The sequence below is a fragment of the Pezoporus flaviventris genome, unplaced genomic scaffold (assembly GCF_033815535.1).
Source record: "Pezoporus flaviventris isolate CSIRO_AGI_PZ_B2104156 unplaced genomic scaffold, CSIRO_AGI_Pfla_v1 ptg000007l, whole genome shotgun sequence".
NCBI classification, from domain to species: Eukaryota; Metazoa; Chordata; class Aves; order Psittaciformes; family Psittacidae; genus Pezoporus; species Pezoporus flaviventris.
In genome coordinates this window covers 21919318-21942417 of record NW_026892555.1, presented here as the reverse complement: position 1 = coordinate 21942417, position 23100 = coordinate 21919318, and the positions used below count along the sequence as shown (strand labels likewise).

The 23100-nt window shown below is 39.3% G+C and overlaps 1 protein-coding gene across 2 annotated transcripts; it reads left to right on the top strand.

Annotated features, from left to right (window-relative positions):
• Positions 1-134: 134 nt before the first annotated feature.
• On the top strand, positions 135-22577 carry POP1 (POP1 homolog, ribonuclease P/MRP subunit). Of its 2 annotated transcripts, none has more exons than XM_061448000.1 (15): positions 135-312; positions 2784-2963; positions 3772-3947; positions 4906-5154; positions 5714-5801; positions 6108-6283; positions 7937-8187; positions 8321-8414; positions 9195-9306; positions 10293-10412; positions 16111-16226; positions 17613-17804; positions 18667-18821; positions 19686-20030; positions 20855-22577. In XM_061448000.1, the coding sequence occupies exons 1-15, from the start codon at positions 192-194 to the stop codon at positions 21513-21515; spliced, it is 3036 nt and encodes a 1011-aa protein (XP_061303984.1). In that variant the 5' UTR covers positions 135-191; the 3' UTR covers positions 21516-22577. The 2 variants fall into 2 exon arrangements, with proteins under 2 accessions (XP_061303984.1, XP_061303983.1); XM_061447999.1 differs by having other exon boundaries at positions 2781-2963.
• The last annotated feature ends 523 nt before the right edge of the window (positions 22578-23100 follow it).

The following is a 23100-nucleotide window of genomic DNA, read 5'->3' as shown; positions in this document are numbered from 1 at the left end:
TGCGGTGGCAGCGTGCGGAGGCCGCTCCGTGGGTGAGCGGTGGGTTAGTGTTGGTGGTTACTCCGCTTGCGGCTGCACCTCCTGTCTACCCCCCCCAGCCGCCAGGGACCGGTTCGACAGCCTCCGCCGGACGGCTGCGGGGTGTGTTGGTGTGACCCTCCCCTCCCAGCGCCCCCCGGGCCCTGCTGGAGATGTCTGGGGCGAAGGAGAAGAAGCGGGCCAAGAAGATGAGGAACCAGCCGGCCAGCGTCACCCTTCCTGCGGAGCCGGGGCCCTTCCCCGGCGGCGGGAGCAGAGCCTGCCCAACCCCAGGTAAGGCCGGGTTGCGTGGTCGCGGAGGGGATGTTCATCAGCCGCCTCTCAAGACACGGTGTTCCCGTCCTCTGCGGCCGGCGAGGCGTGCTCGGTGTGGGGGCCCCTCAGGGTTTCGTCCCCTGCCGTTGACTCCTTTAACCCTGATTTTGCCATAACTGTCATTAATATGCGCTTCTCGATATCATCCCTTTGGTTACACGACAAACCTCTTGCCGCCTACTGCAGCTTCTAGCCTTAAAATTAATTCAGTGATAACACCTCATCCAGTGACTTCCCTCCTCTAGAAAGAGAAGGTCAGACCTGGGAGGCGCGGGACGAGCCGGTTTAGCCTGCTGGCCCTGCGATAAATGCACTGCTTTTCCATCAGATCCGCGTGCCCAACCAATTCTCCTTTTGGTGCTTGTGGCTCCTGTATCTGTGGAATAGTATTGTCTTGAGGTAGCAAGGCATTCCCCTAAAATAGCAGTGTTGCTAGGTCATTTCTGGTACACAGGTAACTTCTGCATCTGAAGATCCTGTATGCCACATGTTTTTTTCATCTTTGTTTTCACCTGCATCCTTTATGCTTCAGTTGAACTTTTGATTTCCATACCCCTTCCTCTTCACGTTTTTATTTTCTTACCTATGTTTCTGTGGAAGCAAGCACACATAAGAGCAGGGCCTGATACTGTGAGGCCTTCAAAAATTGACAAATTGCATCGTTATGGTTGAGCAAAAAAGTGTGTCACAGTATATTTAGGTGACTGAAGAGTTTCTGAGCAGGCAGAATGACACAGCAAATTATGGAAGAAGATTTTGTGATATCATTACAGGAGTGCAGCCAGATTAAACATTTTTCTAACTTCATATGTAGCAGGTAACTTCTAAGATGACATGGTTATGTGTTTTCTGTCCTGTTGAATAGCATGCATGTTCATCAGTATAACTTTTTTTGTAATGTATTTTGGTTTTATGGGCCTATTTTGTAGAAACAGGAGAAAAAAATCTAAATGGGAGTTTAGTGGATCTACATAGTACCTGGAATAATTTAATTTTTCTCTATATTAAGTCAGTCACTGCCTTTTGAAACAATCTTCCATCTTCTGATTAAAATATTTAGTTCCTTCATTCTTGCACAAATTTGATAATGAATGGTGTGTTTGTGATATGAGTTATTTGCTGCAAGTCACCCTCCCATGATTGATTTAGGTTGTAGTTCTACACAGATTTGCTGGCTTCAGCAATATCTCTTTCTCATCTTCACTGTCTGGACAGTGCTGCTCTCTGCCATGTGGAAAACCCAGATCAGGGAGTTACTCCACATAAAAACTAACTTCTGTTTTCACCCCATTTTTTTTTTTAATCTGAATTACTGCAGTTCTGCATGATGTGTGATTGTATCAGGGCTGCAACAGCATTGCTGCTGAGTATAAAACTTCAGCTTCATGCTTATTTGAAATGGAAAAAGGGGGTTCTTTACCATTTTAAGTTCATTCACCTCCAGCAATTGATGCTGCTGAAGGTGAATCTGCTCTTGGCTGTTCCTCATGCCAACAGGACAATGGTATAGGCTTGTTTAAGAAGCTGATCAACCTGAAAAATTATTTTTTTAATCTCTTACCCCATTTATTCTTACACACAGGTTGGTTTTTCCCTAGAGAAGCTCCCTGAACAGTATGGCCCCATGTTCCCTCATCTTGATGCCGTGGGTGGGGTGGTGGGAATGGCTGTCTCGGCCCCTTTTAGTCCAGTTGTGCAGCACAAACTACCTAAGAAGCGTATCTCAAGTCATACTAGAGATCCTAACCAAGATTTAACTGAATAGGTTGAATATAAATTAATCTTTAAATACGGACTTCAAGGCCCTCTTAAACTTGAAGTAATGTTTAGGTACTTGTCACTCTTGAAAGGTATGTATGTACTTCTAGAAGCTTACTGTAGACTTTTAGTTATTTAATTTCAGTATTGGTTAAAATGCATCAACCTGAGAAGTAGCTTATTTCACCAGCATACTTCTATCATGCTTACCTTATTTATTGCTGTAACAGAAGTATATGTGAGACAAGAATGTATTGGACTGGGGGGGTTGAGGGGTGGAGATCAAGGGGCAAGAGGCAGAATATTAACTTTACTTGTTTGGTACTAAAACCCTGGCTAGACAATAATAAAAATTGCTACTGATGTTATGTAGACTAATTTTTAGTCAGGTCTTTCCTGTTGGATCTGGTAAAGGCAAAGTCTGGATTGGGTACCAGACTTTTCAGACTGTGGAAAAGTTACTTAATCTACTGCAGGCTTGCTGCAGGTCAGTGCAAAATTTTTATTTCTTCCTATAAAAAAAAAGAATTATGATTTCTGATGGCTATTTTTGGTACCTATATTTATAGTAGGAGGAATGTGCAGTGCAGTCTTATGAGGAAAGAGTTGCCAGTTGCTTAAACTGCTTTGCATTCCTGTTACCTCTCTTCATCTCTTAAACCCTCCAGGAGATGCTCTTTCTGAGCACCAGTATCAGCAGCAGAAATTTTTGAATCGATCATCTGGGCCTTCTTACAGGAAAGACCAGTATTTTCCAAAAGGGCAAAATAGAGGAGAGAAAGGCAGAGGAAGAGGAGGATGTCAAGGAGGACGCCAGAGCGTTTCTGAGGAAATGCCAAGATACATAACAGGTTTGTATATAATAAAAAGGTCATAATTTGTGTGTCCAGGACAACTTGCTGGTGATTAAATTTGCTGTCTTTATTTTTGTGCAAAAGCAAAAATTAGAATTGATGCTACATTCTTCTGCTTTTCCTAATTTTTTCAAGCAGTTGTGTATTGGAAGGAATGACCAGCTGTTGTTTAATGAGTCCTTTCAGATTTCTGAGCTGAAAAGTTGCACTTGTAATGAAGGATACACACTTTGGTTTCTCTTTGCCAGCAAAATGAGTACTAAGAGTCACTTGCTTTTAATGTAGCCAGTGAAACTGATTTTGCCCATGATGTGAGTTAAAGACAACTTTCCATCTAACAAAATGTTTATTTGGCGATACTAGCCTTTCAGAATGTGGAGGTGTTCCTATAATAGATACAGTTACATAAGCATGAAACAAGACCAACCTTTGGATTCTTATTTGGTCATTTTAAACCAGTCTGTAATGTGATTACTGCTTTCCTTTTTCCATTTTTTTTTTATCTCTCTGAATTTTATCTTAAAAATATTACTAATTCAGTAAAGTACTTAATGCAAATAGGACATGTTAGTTATACCACAGCTTTAAGATTCATTCATGTGTAAGTATTTGCTTAATCCTATCTGTAAGTTTCAGAGTATCTAAAGAATCAAAATTTTTTCAGTAATCGTATACAGTATTTACTTCTATCTCAAGAAGACTGATGTACTGGGAATACTCTACTCGAATTCAGTGATGTATGTACAGTGTCCCCTTCTTTGATTTTTGCTATTTGTCATGCTCTGATGCATTCTTTTCATTCCAGTGTCTACTTTTGCTCAAGCTCGTGCTGCTGAGATCAGTGCCATGTTGAAAGCAGTTTCACAGAAGTCTTCAAACTCTATGGTTTTCCAGACTCTCCCGAGGCACATGCGAAGGCGAGCCATGAGTCACAATATTAAACGCCTACCCAGGCGGCTCCAAGAGATTGCCAAGAAAGAGGTATAAGTGTGCTTTACGGTAATTGATAAACTATAGAGTGAGTACACAGGTTTTCAGGCTTTGACATTTGGCTTCAAAGTGCAGGAGTGCCTCCATTTTAGATGGTGGTCTCAAGTCTCACTAACCACTTGGCTTTGTGATTATTCGACGTCTTGAAAAGTTATTAGAGTAGTGATGACAAAAAGGCCCACTGCAGGAGGGATTGTTCAGACAGTACCTTGGTCCCAAGGCAAACACCTGTCTGCTTTGCACCCCACCACAGCTGTAGCCTGCGACCCTGATGGCCTCAAGCCAGGATGGCCTATTCATGACCAGAATGATGGTTCATGTGTTACAGCTCAAACGTGGGAGGTATACTGGAGTTGTTGGCAGGCTGTGTGCAGCTTAAGACTTACTAACTGTCTGTTCCTGGTTGCTCCTGAAGCTCATTTTGTGGCAGTGTCACAATGCTGCTGTGGAGTTATTTGCTCCTTAACCACTATGGCCATCCTGTGTGTTTTTAGAAAAAGGTATAAAAAAATTGATTCAGTAGGATTTTATTGTGAAAGTCTGTCTGATGTTTGGCATTGATCACTGTTATCTCTGTGCACTTCTTAAAGTGATCAAGTCAGTTTGCTTGGCAAATTTTCTATGTGTAAAGGTTGACTTGCATTCTTTTTTTCCTTCCATTGACTTTTTTATTAGTTCTTTAGAGGCCTTACCCACTCCACCTTAAGTTCCTGAAGATAATTGTTCATGATTCAAAAACTGGATTTTAGTTTATCTATGGGTACTTTGATACACTTGTGTGGGTGGGGATTGTGCATGAATTTTCAAAGTCTTAGCCTTAAGAATTATGGAGAACTATCATCAGAATAAAGTCTAACCTAATACTAGCGCTTCTTGTATCTTTATATGTGTCAGCCTTTTTCTTCTGCAGAAGTTTGTCCTCCTTCAATATTGTCTCTTTTAAAAACAGGCAGAGAAAGCTGTACATCAGAAAAAAGAACAGTCAAAGACTAAATGCCGCAAAGCTAGAAGGCGCCACATAAATTTGGTAGCAGAGTTTAATCGCAGGCAAAGAAAGAATATTTGGCTGGAAACACACATTTGGCATGCAAAGAGATTTCACATGGTAAAGAAATGGGGATACTGTTTAGGAAATAGCCCTACAGAGAAGTGCTACAGGGCTTGTTACCGAGCTATGACAAAACACTGCCTTCTTCAGGTACCACCCTTACATCTGTTTTCTTTGTTATTTTACCAAGGTGAAGTAATCAGCTGTTCAGTTGTAATGAATATTTCTGTCTCTTTGAAGTACTGTTGTGTCAGCTGTTTATAACTGCTAAGTGTGAAAGGAGTGATTTTATAATAATGAAGGGCTGAAGTATCAGAGAGAGTAACATGAACTTTTGGAAGAGTCTTAAAGTGACTACAGCTGAAATACTATATCTTCAGTCTTCTCAAGGGCTAAGAGATTAAGTGAATCCCTGCATCATCTTCCTGATCAGGATGCTGTTGAAGACAGGCGCTTTGTTCCATGTCCTTTTTGGTCTGTTGGTTTGAGAGGCAGGTTGGCCCTCAAACAAGAAATGTTTGACAGATCTCCTATAACTAACAATTTGAAGTAAATAAAAAAAAAACAAAAAAAAACCAATCTCTCTGACACAAATTTTAGTGAATGAATGATTACTACTTCAGTATAAATTGTGAAGCTGCGCCTGGTACTTCATTGCCAGGCTCACTTTCAAGAGTTATTCTTACTTTACACTATCCTTTTGTTTCAGGATTTATCATATTATTGTTGCCTGGAGTTGACTGGTAAAGAGAATGAGCTTCTGAAGCCCCTCGCTCAAATATGTAGCATTGACACAGGTAAAACTTAGGTAGTGCAAAATAAAGTTAAGATTCTTAATAGACTAAGGGACAACCCATCCTTTTCCTTTTTTAATATCTCACCAATGTCAGTCATAGTAATAGAGTTGATACAGAGTTGTGATTTTTTTTTGGTTGAAAAACATAATTAAAATGTCTCGGACTAGGACTATATGTTCTTATTTTCAGTTGCTTGTTGCTTAACTAATTCTAGTGCAGGATTAGCCCACAACCAGATTAAATTTCAATTTTTTTATTTTTTTAAATGAGATTATTTTGCTTGAAAGTAAGGATCTTCTTCTTTAGGGTTAACATTTGGAGAGTCAGAATGTCTGTCTGGAAAATTCGAGGGTTCCGTGAATCTTTACCGAGCAGATCGCTATCCTGAGGACATGCTTGGTCCTGTTACATTTATTTGGAAACCCAGGGATGGGTCTGAAAACAGACAGTTGTGGATCTGGATGCATCCAGCTCTTAAGCAGGTATTTTTTGTTTCTATGTAGTTGAACTCTGATTTCTTTATGTGTTGTACATTTTTAATGCTGAAGATGCCTTCTGAAAAGTGCAGAAGATCTGGTTTGAGACCATCTGAAGAACCTGAATGTGCACAAGTCCATGGGTCCTGATGAGATCCATCCGCGGGTCCTGAAGGAGCTGGCAAATGAAGTTGCGAAGCCGCTGGCCATTGTATTTGAGAAATCATGGCAGTCAGGTGAAGTCCCCGAAGACTGGAAAAAGGGAAATATAACCCCCATTTTCATGAAGGGAAAAATGGATGACCCAGGGAATTACAAAGCAGTCAGTCTCACCTCTGTGCCTGGCAAAATCTTGGAGGAGATTCTCCTGGAAGGCATGCTAAGGCACATGGAAAAACAACAAGGTGCTTGGTGAAAGCCAGCATGGCTTCACTAAGGGGAAATCCTGCCTGACCAGTTTGGTGGCCTTCTATGATGGGGCTACAGAATTGATGGACAGGGGTAGAGCAGTTGATGTCATCTACCTGGACTTGCTCAAAGCATTTGACACTGTCCTACATGACATCTTTGTCTCTAAATTGGAGAGACATTGATTTGATGGATGGACCACTCGGTGGATAAATAACTGGCTGGATGGCCGCACACAAAGAGTTGTGGTCAGTGGCTCAATGTCCATCTGGAGACCAGTAACGAGTGGTGTCCCTCAGGGATCGGTTTTGGGACTGGTCTTGTTCAACATCTTTGTTTTGAAAGTTGGGGCTGTTCAGCCTGGAGAAGAGAAGGCTGCGTGGAGACCTCATAGCAGCCTTCCAGTATCTGAAGGGGGCCTATAGGGATGCTGGGGAGGGACTCTTCATTAGGGACTGTAGTGATAGGACAAGGGGTAACAGGTTAAAACTGAAACAGAGGAAGTTTAGGTTGGATATAAGGAGGAAGTTCTTTACTGTAAGGGTGGTGAGGCACTGGAATGGGTTGCCCAGGGAAGTTGTGAATGCTCCGTCCCTGGCAGTGTTCAAGGCCAGGTTGGACAGAGCCTTGGGTGACATGGTTTAGTGTGAGGTGTCCCTGCCCATGGCAGTGGGGTTGGAACGAGATTATCTTAAGGTCCTTTCCAACCCTAACTATTCTATGATTCTGTGATTCTATATAATACACCGCTTTAGGAATTAAAAGTTCGAAGATTGTTTCTGTTGTAATCATATTTGTGTTCTGCAGCTTGTTTTTACGAAGTTTGTACAGAAGCATTTGAGGTTTTTTTAATGTTGGAGCTTGTTAAAAGTTTTCTAGTGCTACTTGTTTTGGGATACATTTGCAATATGATGTTGCTTGATTCATATCCTTCCCACTGGCACCCCCAACAGGCTAAGTGTAGTCTCATCACAGAAAATCATCATCTGATACTTAAGTTATGAACTTTAAAAAGATAAAAAAGGTGAAATTTTGTGCAGTGTCAAGTTTTCTTATATTGAGTGAAAATAAATTCTTAGGAACATTCAGTATTGCTTTCAGCTTTTGGTAGCAAAACCTAGGCTTCAGCAGAATGAAGTTTATTCTGTTAAATCCATATAGGAAAATTGTAGAGTGTAATTGTAAAAACTGTGCTTAAGCTTTGCAATGCACTGCTTATCATCCTAACCCAAAGTTTTCCTTTTTCTTAAGGACATACTGGGAGAGTTAAAAGCAATTTTTCAGTGTTCAGAGCCTGAAGAAACCTATAATTCTGAGCCTGCTACAACATCGGTTCAAGAGGAAAAACAAATGGATGTTGTTCTGAGTATTGGCAAGAAAAGAAAGAAGGAGGATAAAGAAGGAGAAAAAGTTGTGCCAATGAAAAAAATAATTGGTGATGGTACTAGAGACCCATTCCAGTCCTACACTTGGATTTCGCAGACTACTGGTGTTGTGATCAGGTTTGTTCATAGTAGAAGTTAGAAATTGTGACCCATAACCTTTTAATATAGCTGAATTCTGGCTTAGCAGTACTGGGGGAAAAAATGTGTGTTGTACAATTGTACATGAATTTGAAATTTTCCTTTGTTTCAGTGATAGAAGCATGGAGATTCTCAGATTTAGACTGATTGGCCCATTGTCACACTCTGTCCTTACAGAGACCTTGAAAGCTGCTTCTCTACAAACAGTAAGAAAATTAGCCATCTGGATGTTACTGTAATTTTGATAAGGTTGCTAGAATGTGCAAGCTTGGTTTTGCTAGAAAGAATCGTAAACTATCTAGTCTTACTTGTTTATAAAGGTTAACCTATTTGTTTCTACTCGGTATTGAGCCTTTTGACTAACAGTGATCTCAGGAGGAACTCCTATCTGGATTTTAAGTGGGGGTAGGAAGAAAATAGAAGCAATGGTTCTGTTGAGTAGACCATGTAGTTTCTGCTGTAGTGATGTATTCTGCTGAGACGTCCAGAATAATTCATATTCTCTATGACAGACCATAGGTCATGTTTCTCAAGAATGAGCACCTAGAGTTAAAAAGCAAAAGATGTAAGGTATAGAAAACATTTGTGTTTTCAATCAAATACGCAATTTCACCAGGATTTAGTAATTTGTTCACTTCTTGTCACATAGCATCACTGTTATTTTAATGGGGCTTTTTGTTTCTTGCAGCTAACATGATGAGGCTATGAAATCTCTGGCTTTCTGTAAGAAATAATTCAAAAACAGAATTAGGAAGCATTGTGGATTGCTTTGTTTATTTTTTGGAACACAGGTTAAACTGAGCAGCTTATTGAGTATTACTGTAAAGTGGAGTATAGGAATTGGCTGCATAAAAAAAAATGATTTTGGTTTGAAACTTGCAGAGGAAGAAAACAACAATAGTGGTTAAGGCAAACTGAGAGTGAATTCATACTGGTAGAAAATACTGAATAACCACTTGACTTTAATAAGATGTGTTGTTTTCCAGGAAATGGCAGATTCAGAAACAGAACTGAATAACTGGTGGGTAGAAAACTGCAAGGACTCTGAAAAAGTATCTCTTCATCAGTGTCAAAGTGCTATCTTTGAGCTATTAGAAGGTATTTGGGCATTTGGGTGCTATGGGAGGATGGGGAGACTCTTAAACTCTGATGGTCAAAACAGTCATGTCAACTGGACATCAGTTTGGAAATGCTTATTTTTTTCTTGATCAGGAGAGTGATGCCATTGAGCATGTACATAGGTAGTTACTGTGGCACGTCAAAGATTTGAGAAACGTTACACTAAGTTTTTGTAAGGGAATTTTAATTTTAGTACAAACTTTTAATAGGTAAACTTAATGGATAAAATTAGATAAAACTTAATAGATGAATAGGTAATAGAATCTTGTTTGTTTGTGAGTTTAGATTTGAGATTGCTGATGGGGTATAGTCTGACATATACTCTCGGTCTCCCCATACACATCAAATTAAAGCACTAAGTTGTATAATACCTCCACCAGATAAAGTGGTAGGCTCCTACCCAGAGTGAAAGTATTACACCTTGCTTTATATGTTTCTTTTCTAATGAACAGTTGTATATTTGAGTTGTAAGGTATCATAAAAACACCTCCTCACTTTCTAGCACTGAAGAAGGTAAGGAACTGGCTTTGGTGGATCTCATACTGTATTCTCAAGCTATCCAATGTAATTAAGCAGAGATGAGGTAAAACTTAAAAAACCCAGTTTTGAATTTCCTTCAGCTGGAAGATAAATGTAAAACAAAGGTTGGCTGTTCTTTAAGAGGTGTGCCAAATGCAAAAGATAAATTGAGTCTGTAAGTTGTGTGAGAGTGATCTGATTTCTATGTTAAACATAAATAATTGCAAAGTAAGTCTTACACTGCTATTGTTGTCTTGCTATTGGACATTTAACAAGCACTGGTGAGTTTAAAAAGCATGTTAAGTTGAGTGAGTACTCTGAATTGCTTTTCTGGCTTACAGTGATGTCACATCCCTGCAGGTGAAAATGCACAAAATAATAGTGCAGAAAAAGATCAGAACTTAATTGGTGGTTTCATGGCAATGTTCATCTGTGTATTTTTAAAGGGATAAGTTCACCATCACAGCTGCCACCAGGTACAATACTGGGCCTCACTGCTGGAGATCCTCGAGTCAATATGCCAAAAAAGAAGACAAAAGCTATGCCAAACTTTGAAAAATACCAAGGTAAAATACATTGCTTATGTTATGCTTTGGTGGAACTGCCAAAGGCAAGAGGTGCACTTTCTCTGTATACTTTGTTTTCATTGACTGTCATCTTCTACTGATTGTCTCTTGCTGCTTTCCTGTAACATGGGATTTCAGAATGTTTCTTCCCCTTTCCAAAGCCCCTGGCTGAACAGAAACAGCTTGAAAGTTGCATAGGTTTTAGAACAACAACTGTGAGGGAGGGATATGCACCAAAGCTGGTCTTGTGCTCAGTGGAAGCCTCTGTCTGACCATACAGATGATCCAGGTTCGAATCCTGGCAAGGCCAACCAGGTGCTAAAAGCTACTTAGTAAGTTTCTGTTTGGTGTTTAGTCTTCCTGATGCCGTTTATCTGTCCAAGAATATATCTACTGTTTCTGGTTTATAGTCCTACAATAAAAGTTGCAGTTCTACTGGGGAAAACAAAAAAAGCCATTGCAAGGTTAGCATTGCAAATGACCATGATGCTGGTTATGTTAAAAAATGGAAGATGCAGTTATGACTTCTGGAACTTTAATTTCAGTACTGACTTACGGAGTATTCCAGTGCAAAATTCAAATTCATTTGGATGTGAATGTCCTTGAAAAATGTGGAAGAACATATACAGTGGAGTTTGTGTACAGTGCTGCGTAAGCATTTCCAATTAGATTGACTGGACGCAGACTGCGTCATGTAAAAGGAGAAGCATGGTAACCAGTTAACAAGCAGTAGGAAATAGGACAAGCTGAAGGTGTAAGAGACTTGAAAATACTTAATTTCCTTGGTGGTGTGTTTGCAGGACACAATAATAATCTAGCTTTTCCTTTCGCTTAAATCAGGTTGAGCACCTGTTTCAGTTTCTGTCTTTTAGCTCTCTGGACAGCTCTGTCATTTGGAATTTCTTTTATCCTCCTATTCTACCCTCTGTATCTAGAGCAGCCTTTATCCTGTTAATTAGTTCTGCTCAGCTAACTTTCTCATCATTAATGTTCTGTTGGAAATGATGCAGCATACACGACCTCAGCTTCGCTTCCTTCCTGCTGAGAAGTAAGGTGAGCTATATAGCACTTGTTTACAGATACTGGTTTGAGTTGGTAGAGGAGTAGGCAACTACAAGAAGCAGTTTGTCTCTTTTCATTCTGCTTGTCATGCCTGTGAAAATGTGTTCAAGAAGGCAATATCGGCAGAAGGCTTCTAGGCATTGGAAAAGTCTCATAGTAATTCTCTCCCACTATCAGAGCTGGTTGTCCCTCAGGAAGCAGGGCTGTGGTAAAGAGGTAGTGATGTAAGACAGCCACCTTCAAGACTGGGGTTATCCTTTGCTTGAAAAAAATCTTCTAAATCACAAGCATTCAGAAAAGCTGGTGTTGCTGGTTTCTTTCTGAGTGTTTTTTTTGTTTGTTTGTTTCATCCTGAACTTAAAACTGCATCTGTCCTCTACGATTTGTATTTGGGAGAAGGAAGAACGTCCTTGTTTAGCTAGCAAGGAACGGTGAACCACATGATACCTTGTAATTTGGGTTCTGCTAAAACAGTTGTTGTTACATACTACTGTGTAAGTTAAGTAGGCAGAAGGGATGAAAGAAGACAGGCAATACAGCTGTCTCCTAGTAAAAAAATCAAAAGCAGATCATAGTGAGTAGAGAAGGAGAGGGGGCAGGCTTCTTACATGAAGCAGGTCAGGAGAGAATAGGAGGAACTGATGGTTCAGCGGGGAAAATGGCTGCTGAGTGCCCTCCTAATGTTGTGTTGGAAATGTTACAGGAGCGTTCACGATCTCCTGCATGCTTATTACATGTGTAGTGGGGAAATCCTATGACATGGCAGTTCATCTCTTCAAGGCTGAAGTCTAACTGCCACTCTCCTGTCTTCCTCATAAAGTATTTCTAGGTGTTAGTTGGAAAGAGAGCCTATTGTTACTCTCCCAAGACTGTTGATCCTAACCTGGTTTCATAGTTGAATATGACAGCTATTATCGCTGCCTTAATGGGTCTTCTTGTTCAAGTAAAAGCAGAGAAGTGACTTTTTTAATTACTTCCCCAGGGCCCTGTTACTAGCCACCCTTGGAGTGAGATTATTGAAATATCCAGCAAGAATTTCATCAAAAGCAACTTACTCCCAAAGGTTATTCTTGTTTGATTTAGCATTTTTGCCAGCATTTTTCCAATCAGTTGTGGCCCCTCGTTCTAGTAGTTCCTTTGCCAAGAGTAACACAGGAGCAGACACCATCCTCCTCTTCAAATTATTGAATGGCAGTTTGTTTAATCAAAAAAGGAAGGAATTTAATCATAGCACATAGCATGAATCACTACAGCACTAGTGTTACCCACACTTCCACAGTAACCCCACCCTAAAAAAAGGCAGACTTCTGTAAGATCTGTAATTCATGGATGGTATTGATTTGGCCCTTCTGTCGGAATAAATCTTTTCACAAGCCTTAGAACTACGTAAACTTTCTGAGCCTTGGCTTTGATGTGAGCTTGCTTGGATGTGGTAATATTGTGAGCTGATCCTTATTTAAGAAATTTTAGTAATCATTCATTTGCCTTAGTGATGTGTCATGTTGATTGACTAATAAAAAGGATGTGTTGCTGTATTCCACACTTTTTTTCCCTTTTCGCTTCCTGGACATTCATATGCTATTATGGTTAGTATTAGGAAGATTAAAACAGCACTGCATATATTAGCAGGTTCTGTATGACCTTTAGCCTCTCTTCTTCTTTATGTTGTATAAGAGCTAACTGATTTTCTTAGGAAATCTTTACTAATTTAAAGATGCATTATTTATCAAATGAGTGAGTAGTTTAGCCGTCTTCTTTGCTTGTGGATTGTCATACATGCAGTCTATGAGCTGATACACATCTGTCATCTTCCCCTATCTCCCCCCCGCCTTTTCAGTTACTCAGACTCCTGTATGCATATGTATGTGCACAAGCTGTGTGTTACAGATACGTGTTGACAGGATTTAATCAAGGAACTATCCTCGTTTCTTCAGGCTGAAGGAAAGAAAATTTGTGAATAAATCACTTCTCACTGCCCTCTCAGCAGGTTTATGCCTTCTGGAAGTCAAGACTCCGGGTGAGCAGTCAGTGCTTACATGACTGCAAATTAGTGACGTTCTTTTCTCCATTTTAAAGAACACTTCTGACATTTTATATGCTTTTATTGTCTTCTGTTGGAGAATGCAAATTCCACTGCCTTAAATACTGCTCAACATGGAGTATGGCAGAGCTTTTAAACAGTCAGTGAAAGAGATGCATAGAAGGAGAATGCATCATGAAAGATGAGTGAGGTAAAGTTCTTTCTGCAGACACAGAGTCCTTGCTTGCAAATACACCTCTTGCAGAGGTTTAGGTATGTGGCAACAGTTGTCCTGGTACTATGCACCCCTATGTATATATGGCTCTGAAACTGCTCCCTAGCAGTGCTTATGTTTTTGCTTTTCCTGCTATTATAGAGGGAAGGAAAAAATTCAAACAGAAGAAATCTTACTCTTAGACCTGTCTTCTAAGACTGTTGAGATAACCAGGTACAGAAATCAGAGCAACAGCTTGAAACAGAGCAAAGCCTTCATCTCTCTGCCTGTCTAAGCAACAGCCAGTGACACCAGCAGAAGTACATAACATGCTGATTGTCACTGAGCTTTGTGTACTTAGTGATGCAACTGCCTATTTCTTACACTTATTCATCAGCAGGGTTATTTCCCTACTACTATTTCCCTACAGCGACCTTAAAATGTGGACTGAAGAAAACAGGAGAGAGGTAAGAAATAAGAGAAGTGGTGTGAGGATTTGGAATTATGATTTGAATTATAGTATGCTTGGTAGAGAGACTAAATTTCAAAGGGGATTGAGGAGAAAGAACATAGTAAGAAAAGGGTATTTTAAGATAGTGAGGAGGATATTAGGTGGACTGTGGTGATGGAAGGAGGCTGACTTAAAAGAGCTTTCTAAAGTGGAAAAAAAATTGTGCCATTATAGAGTACAGGAATTGTGAAGAACTGCAATGTGACAAGGACTGACTAACTGAACTGTTGTAATAGAAAGAAGTAGTTAAAGGAAAAAAAATAGCAGAGAAAGTTACAGTGAATAATTTACAGCTGAAGAAACTAGAACGTGTTTAAATAATTTAACATAAAGAGATTCTGGGGTTCACAAAGGCTTTCTGCGCAGAGAATGAAAAAGTCACCTTATGTTAGCTGTAAGTCTGTAATTTTCCCCATTGGTTATCTGTTAAGAGTCTGGAAGGAATTCCCCAGCACCACTACATACCATTTTGTTTCTGTCTTCTTTTCCTTCCTTTGAGGCATTGATATTTGCTGTATCTTCAGACAGAATGTGCCTTGCCTCTAGGAGCGTTGAGCTGTTGTAGATTCTTGCTCAGGTTCCTGTCCTTAATTCTTGGTCTGAGAACAAATTCTTATTCTCTGCTCATTGGCAGGGAATTGGCGAGGATTTTCTTTTTAGTTGTATTGTTCTTAATTTGAAGGAGTGCCACCCTAACCTGGTAATTTCTTTAGTATTTCTTCCTCTCATGTAAATGTAACTCGTCAGCAAGAATGCATAGTAAGTATTAGCTTAATAATACCATCAAACTGTCAGTAGTGCTGCCATATTTACTATTTCTTCTGGAGGATTTTGCAACTCCTAGTAATGGGGACATCTTAAAGATTATAGATTTTAAATAAGCATTGCAATTATGTTTGGCAGTACTTACTGTATTGAGAGCCCTCGAAGTCTTTATCAGCATTAACTGGAAAGATCAGTTGAATTGTCTTTTGAAAGACTGCTTAAAGTGATGTTAGAAACCAAAACAAACCCCAACACATTATGTTCTTTTAATATGTAAGACCTTGTAGATGACAAAATAAGCAGTAAGTTTCAATCACAAAACTATGACTAGGCTTGTTGTATTGTTTATTGGTAAGAATTACTTAAAATATGGATCAGCATGCATTGCATACTGTATACTGAATTCTTTTGATCCATAGGTCACTAAATGCCAGTATACATTCTCTCTGCTTTGGTCGGATTGTGAAGGTGAAGAAGAGATTGTTTTAAGTATTAAATAACCTGTCAGTTTTAAAGCTAAAAGTGTTGCCTATCCTCAGTAATGCACACAGCTGTTGGTCTGCATTGACATAAGCAAAGAATAATCCCTTCCTCAACATGCAGATCCTGAAGAGATCCAGAGTGGGAAGCTAGTGCTAAATAAGTAGTTGCATACTAGTCATACTCCTAAAAATATTTCCTGTATGTGCGTTTCTTAAAGGTAATCCTTGCTTCTCTTGTAAGTTTACTTAGGTGGACATATTTCAGGCTTTGCAATGTTGCTGTTTCTGATTTTCAGCAAACCTGTTAAGCTTCACACTCTGCCTGGAAGGTCAAATTCCAGAATATTAAAGGTGGCATGATAAAGGTTCAACTTACATTGCCAAAGGTGATATCATTTGTAATAAGAAATGTCTGTAAGAGAATTCTAGGTTAATGCTTCTAACAACTGTTTATTTCATATTTTGTATTTGGACAAACGTGATAATAAGATAGTCCGCAAGCAGTAATGCTTGTTCAGCATTTAATAGTCTGTTTTTTTAGTTGTCTGCTCATTGTACTTATGATAGTGAAGTGGTTTTGGTAGTTTGATACTTAAGCCATGAAAATTGTTTGAATTTTGTTTGAAGGTTCTCTTCTTTTGTAGATAATGATAAAGTTAGGCAGCTGTACCTGGAGGGTGTACCTGTAGAGTGTGCTCACAGCTTTATCTGGGACCAGAGCATCTGTAAGAACGTCACTGAAAATAAAATCTCAGAGCAGGTAACTAAGAAGGTGGATTGCCATGGAGAAAATGGCTAATGGTCTAGTGAGTCCATAGAGTGAGACTCTTGAAACTTGTGTATATCCAAGAGCAGTAGTTCGCTAATGTCATAGTATCCAGCTGCTGTGTTGAAGACTTTGAAGTTCTTGGAAGTTCTGTAGTCTTTGTGTAGTGTTCTTGCACAACCACTGTTTCTGATTCAGTTAAAAGAAAGCTTTATTTGGTTGTCTACAGGACTAAATAGTTGTGTATTTATTTATCAGAAGGGTTTGGAATTGGATTTTCCTACATCACCTTGGCTCATGTGCAGCATGAGGGGTGAAGGGATGAAGGGGCGCAGAGAGTCTCTGGCCATTCACTCCTCAGTCATAGCCAGGATGATTCTCCTGACAAATGAATCACTGAATTTGGAAGGAAATAAATCCCTCTGGTTCTGAACTGCACCACACTATGCTGTGGGTGTTCTGAGCAATAACCTGTGATTTGCAGAGAGCTTTAAACATGCTGTTACAGGTTTGAAATCTCCTATCTTGATGTTTCTTTTGACAATGGAGGAGTAACCCATAAAATGTATGAATAAAAAGGTGATTTAGTCACTAGAGGTGATAAATTTTCGGCACCATTGTAATCAAAATAACCAATATTTATATGACAGAAACATCTCCCTAAATCTCTTTATAAAAGTAAGTCCTGTGCTCTTTCAAACTGGCTGACGTAGTGTAAAAAAGGCAGAGTGCTTACAAAATACTACACTAGTGCATAACAGTTGCTACCACAATCTTTTTGTATATGGCAGTGTTCTTCATGCTGTTGTGAAATGAAGTATTTACCTTATGAAACAGCTGATGCAGAACTGACATTTAAAGCAGCAGTCTGATGGTCTTTTTTTTTTAATAAATGCCTTCTCTTAATGGGATACAATGAAATACAACAACTGGTGATTGGCAGTGCCTTGGCGTCAGCATGCTTTATGTGAAGCTGTTTCGTGACCAAATGTTCTTTCCATCTCCCTGGATGTAGTTCAGATTTGCTCCACATACTGACAGACTGCCTGAAAGCACCTGTTCAGTTTAGTCTTGTGCACAAATCTGTAAATACCAAGTTGAAATACTTGTTTGTCTTCCTTCATCTGTGCTGTGCATTTTTGCTCTTGAGTTTCAGTACCTGCTCTTCATCAAGGTCTATGGAAATAAGGGGAGAAAAAGAGTGCTTAGTATTTTTTTCTAAAAACATTTTTTTTATTCCTCGATGAAGGTCAGTTTGAGTATGTAGAATATTACTAGTATATTTTTCCTGTTTACAAGCTTACCTCCTGTGTCTTGGAAGGATATATGGAAGAGGGGAAAATGGTTACTAACTTACAGGAAATGTCTCCTCCTTCTCAGGATTTAAACCATATGAGAGCTCAGTTACTGGTACCTGGATCACACCTTGATTTGGGTCCTTGTGAATCTAAGATTCCCATACTGTTGGTGCAGCAGCCAGGGAAAATGGCTGGAGAAGATCGACCAGGATGGGGAAGTGGCTGGGATATCTATCTCCCAAAGGGCTGGGGCATGGCTTTCTGGATTCCTTTCGTAAGTGACTGCAACTTGCAAGTAAATAGGAGAAATTACATAGTTTGCTTCAAAAGAATTGATTTTAGAGAGTATACTTTGCATTGTATAACCAATTAACAAATCAAAATCTCACTTTAAGAAAGGGTGTCTGAACTGGTTGATGACAGAAGCTTGGTAAAATAAACAATAGCTTTCCATATATTCTGTTTGGTATAACTGTGCCCACATGGCGGTCTAAAGCAGGAAATCAGAGTGGGGACTAAGGAGAGAAGGCTGATGCTATAGCTGTTTGGTTTTGTGTTTCTACAGGCATATGCCTCTAAAGAGAAATTGTTTGGTGCCTGCTGCTAATCTATTTCTAGCTTGGCTATCTCCACCAATCTGTCAACAACTTGATTTGTGAGAGAGCGTAAAACACAAAATTTGAGTTAAGCATGAATGTGCTCCTCTGATGCTGTTTGGAGCATTCTGCTTTGAGTGTTTGGATGGAAGTTTTAATGTCTTTCTGCAGTTAAATTTGTGCTTTTAAATGTGCAGAGGATCAATAGCAGTGATACCTATTGTACAGTTAAAAGAAATTGGGCAGTGACTATGTCAAAGTAATATGACATTCCTGGCAACATAAAAGATCAGAACCTGTGAAATTCTGTTTGTTTTTTTGATAGTTTTTCAGAATTAAATTTAAAGATCATGACTAACATTTTTGTTGAAATTGGCATCTAGAACTGTGAAAACTATAGTTAAGTTTATTTTTTTTAAGCTAAAGTGACAGACTTTCCATTTTCTAAGGCAGTAGCTCTGGAGCATTAATGTTTTGTTTCAGTTAGGAACCTGGAATCAGTGCAAACATTGCTTTTTTTGGTTTTGGTTTTCATAACAGATATACAGAGGTGTACGAGTCGGCGGCTTGCAAGAGGCTTTAAAGCATTCTGAGTATCAAAGAACGCCTCACACTCCAAATGATTTCCCAGACTGCCAGGCAGGAATGCAGTTTGCCAAAGAACTGGAAACCAGTCTTCTTGAAAAATTCAAACGGTAATATTGACTTGATTGCAAGAATGAAATAATAGTAACAAAAAAGAATATTGCTTAAAATGCTCCTTAATTGTTGTGTTCATTAAGACTTCATTGAGATTTTTCACTAGCATTTTAAATCCTAGTAGTATAAACAAAGAAAAGAAACCTAGATTTATTTAACACAAAAGCTCTGCTAAACAGGGCATATAAATTAACTAAAACCTTCTCTTCCCAGAGATATGCTCAATTATAAGGCTATAACAAGGCTGTGTAGCAATAAAATAAAGCTATTTCAGGCTCCCTTAGCAACAAATGAGAGAGGAGATAGGGGAAGGCAAAGGCAGAATATCAAAGTATGTACAAAGTGCTAAACAATAAAGTGAATGAAGAGGTATATTTCAGCGTCCACTTCTTAAATACCAGGTATTCTGAAGTTTGCCTTCATTTTCCTTTTCACCCCTAACTATTCTATGATTCTATGATTTTCACTGCAATAAATACAGAACTCTTAATCACAAGTATGGGGTGGCTGGAAGTGTCCACTGCACCAGCCTGTGTTGGTTCTCCTTCCAGCTAGGAGGGGAAATAAAAGGTTAGAGGAAAAGGTGATGATGTCAGTCCCAGTAGATAGAAATATCCAGCGTGTCTGAAAGGATATGGTGGTCAGAAATACAGCACTGTTATCTAGAAGTATAACTTTAAAATTCTTGTTGAATGAGATTACAGAGGAAAGCACAATTAAATTTCTGTTCTAAATACTTGGTTTTGAAAACACAAAACATCATTAGACCAACAGGATAAAGTAGACAGCCTTTTGAAGTGCTAGGGACTGAACAAGAGCCCAGGAAATAAATATTCTTATGTACTTAATTTATCATTTAGACGTCCACCTGCAAAAAGGCCAAATTATATCAAGCTGGGTACTCTGTCTCCTTTCATCATTCCTTGGGGGCAGCTGACAAAGAACTGGGAAGAAAGAATGAAAGCATCAGGAGAATTTGTACGTCCTTCTTCCTCACACCCTGAGCACTGTGAAATGAAAGGGCATAGGTTTTGTGACCCCAAAGCAGAAAAGATAAAAGAAGCTTCCCCTAAGACTGGTGAAGTAGAGGGGACCATGGAAATAACAAGCTCTGAAGGTACCTTGAAGACAGAGGATGTTACAGGCACCCAAGACATCAGTGAGAGAAATGAAACTATGGCAAGAAGTGATTTTATTGTTCTCAGGTATGTCAAAATGATGCACACGTGTGAGGTGGTATTATTTTATGGGGAATTACTGAACTGGGGAAAAGATGAACTCAGCCTTGATTATTAAGATGAGAGAATTATTTGATCCAAATATAGTGAGGAGATTAAATAGTTTCATTGTGGATCAGAATTTGCAGTTAAGTAGAAGTCCTTTTCTGGCTTTTCCCCAGCAAACTTGGTGACTTGAAGTAAATTTCTTAAATTGTCTTAAATTTAACACTTGAGTTTAATGTGTTCTTGGAGTTGGCATATTCTGTCTTTGTTCCGGGGGGATGGAGCTTTTAGAAGCTCATACTTGTGATTTGAAAAATTTGCTAAATCAGCAAGTGTAAATCAGCTTGCATTTGCTTTTTTAATACATCATCACAGGTGGTTTTTGCACTACTTCAAAAGGTTTATAAAGAAAACAGAATCTCCTGCATTTCAATGCAACGCATGAGGGCAGCAACAGTGTTTGGAAAGTGCCTGAATGCAAGTCTTTCCTCTTTGTTTAGTTATCAGGGGAAGAAAACATTGGTAGTTCTGGACTGCATTAATGCCACTAAAGTTTTTAGAGCATTTGTGATTTAACAAGTTTTGCGGGTTTTCACAAGTAATGTGTCCTTCTGAAGGAATACGTTCACACAGGAATTCCACTCATCCATGTTTATGTGCTAAGAGGGATACAAATACTACCTTGGAAAGTTACAGGAAGCCCCATGTTTTTTTCTGATCACACTTTTGCAAATATGTGGGGCACTGTGTTTCTGTTGTACTACTTGTTACTAACTATCCTTGATGTTCTTAAAAATTTGTAATAGGAGCGAAAAACTACTAATGCAGTTATCAGCCTGGTGTTACCCCACTGCTGGAAAAGATCGGCGAATCCGCCTTGTGTCTCGACTGGGACAGAAGGAAATGACTGAAGATGTCTTTTTGCCAATCTTGATGAGCTATCCAAGGGCTCTCGTGTGGGTCAACTTGTCTCTCTTGAGAAAAGGGAACCCTGAATTACATGCCATGATTTGCATCCCAACAGAAGATGACTTGCTGCATCTAAGCAAAGACAAATTCTTCTGTGGTCCTCAAGAACCCAAACATCGTGATCTATTCAAGCACAAGGTACAGAAATTAAAAGAGGAGAAGAAGAAGAAAAAAAAGGATAACGTAAAGGTTCTAGAAGGTGACCCTCCAAGTGTTCCAGAAGAAGAAACAACTGAGGAGCATGAAGACCTCATTCTTGGTCTTTGGTCGGATGCTCTCCCAGATGTTACTTCCCACTGCTCCAGAACTCTCTTGGGATATGTTACTCAAGGGGATTTTTCATTGGCTGCAGGCTGTGGAGAAGCCCTGGGTTTTGTTAGCTTGACAGGGTTAGTTTATATGTTGCACAGCCAGCCAGCAGATAAAAAAGGGCTCGTTTTGTTAAGAACTCCAGGATCTTTACAGTACAGATTTGCAAGACTTACTATTGAGGTTTAATTATCATTGCAATGCAGTAGAATGCCAAAAATACCAAAGAATGTCTGTTTTGTCTTTTGTAGCCTATCTGCTGTGTCTCAGATTTGTGGTGATTCTGAGCCCCAGCAATGTCTTGAGGATTATGAAATAATTAAAATCTTTGTAACATTATTAATGAAAACAACTAATGCATAAACAGTATTACTTTGATGTCTGCATTGCTAAGGATTTTTAACAGTAACAGATCCATTATCATGATCTTCTTTATCTCTAAAGTGTATTGTTCATTTTCCATCTCAGAGCAGCAGATAATATAACAATACACAGAAAATCATTCTTCTCCTTTTAGAAATCTTCAGGTGCATAGGAACTTTCTAGCACACTTTCACATGTAACTGCATGCAGTCTGGACCAGGGTGTATAGCCAGTGGCTTTTCCCAATTCCTTGTGTCTGAATAAGTGTGGTTGCAGTGGAACAGAGCTACATAGCACAGAAAGCAGAAGGATACTTACTGTGGTGGAAAAGCTCTATGCTTAAATAAAATGCAAATTAAATGTAGCCCAGCTATATAATCTTGAATTATAGCAACTGGCACTCTTAAATAGGAAAGTATATCAGTCTCTCTAGTCTGAGAGAAAAAAACTGTTCTTGAAAGTTAATGAGCTTTTCAGATGAAAATTGCTGGTGATGGGTCAGCATACATTTTCTCTTAATAAAAAGGAGATATTTTGGTTCCTTAAAACACAGTATTTTTTTTTATGGAATGTGCTAGGATTGAAGGCTTCTTAATGTTATGGTATGGTTTATGAATGTTGTTTAAACAAAACTTGTATGCTGGAGGGGTGAGGGAAGGAAGGTGTTTGATTTGACTGGGATGGTGTGGGTTGGTTTGATTTGGTTTGGTGTTTTGTTGGGATTTTTTAATGATAGCCTTAAGTTTCCAGCCATTCTTGAGTTGTGCAGCTTGAGCACAAGTTTACAATAATACCCTGTAGTTTAGTAGCAGCATGATACAAATATATGCCAGTTGGTAGAATTACCCTGAAATGATCATGTACCAATAAAAATGTAATTATTCTTGATTGAGGAGTCGACTAGGCTTGATTTTTTTAAGAAATTAAGTATGAATCAGTTAACAGCTTTGTCTTTCTAAGTATCAGTCTACAAATTAATTCCCTCATTCACAGTTTTCTTTGAAAAAGGCCTAGGTGAGTAGACTAATGTTGGCTGGAGTTATTTGGTGGAGGAAGGATTTAGAGTGCCTTGCCCGTAATTATTAAAATTTAGGGCCATTGTTGGATTAAATATGGTACACACATGGGGAAGGGGGGAGAACCTCTCTGATCACAAGGGAAGTATTGAAGTGGGGATGGATTTATTTTTTTAGTCTCCAGAAGACCGATTTAAGAATGTGCACTGGTGGGATGGAAAGATGCAGCCTCCAGCACAGCTTGGACTGCAGCGCCATGAGAAATCGTGCTGAATGGCTCCAGCATCGTTCACCTTCGATGCACCTGATAAAGCAATCATCGTCCCAGAAAGGTCCTGAGAGGTATCTGCACGAATGCCGGCAGATGGCCCCAGAGGAAAACGCTTGGTGCTGCG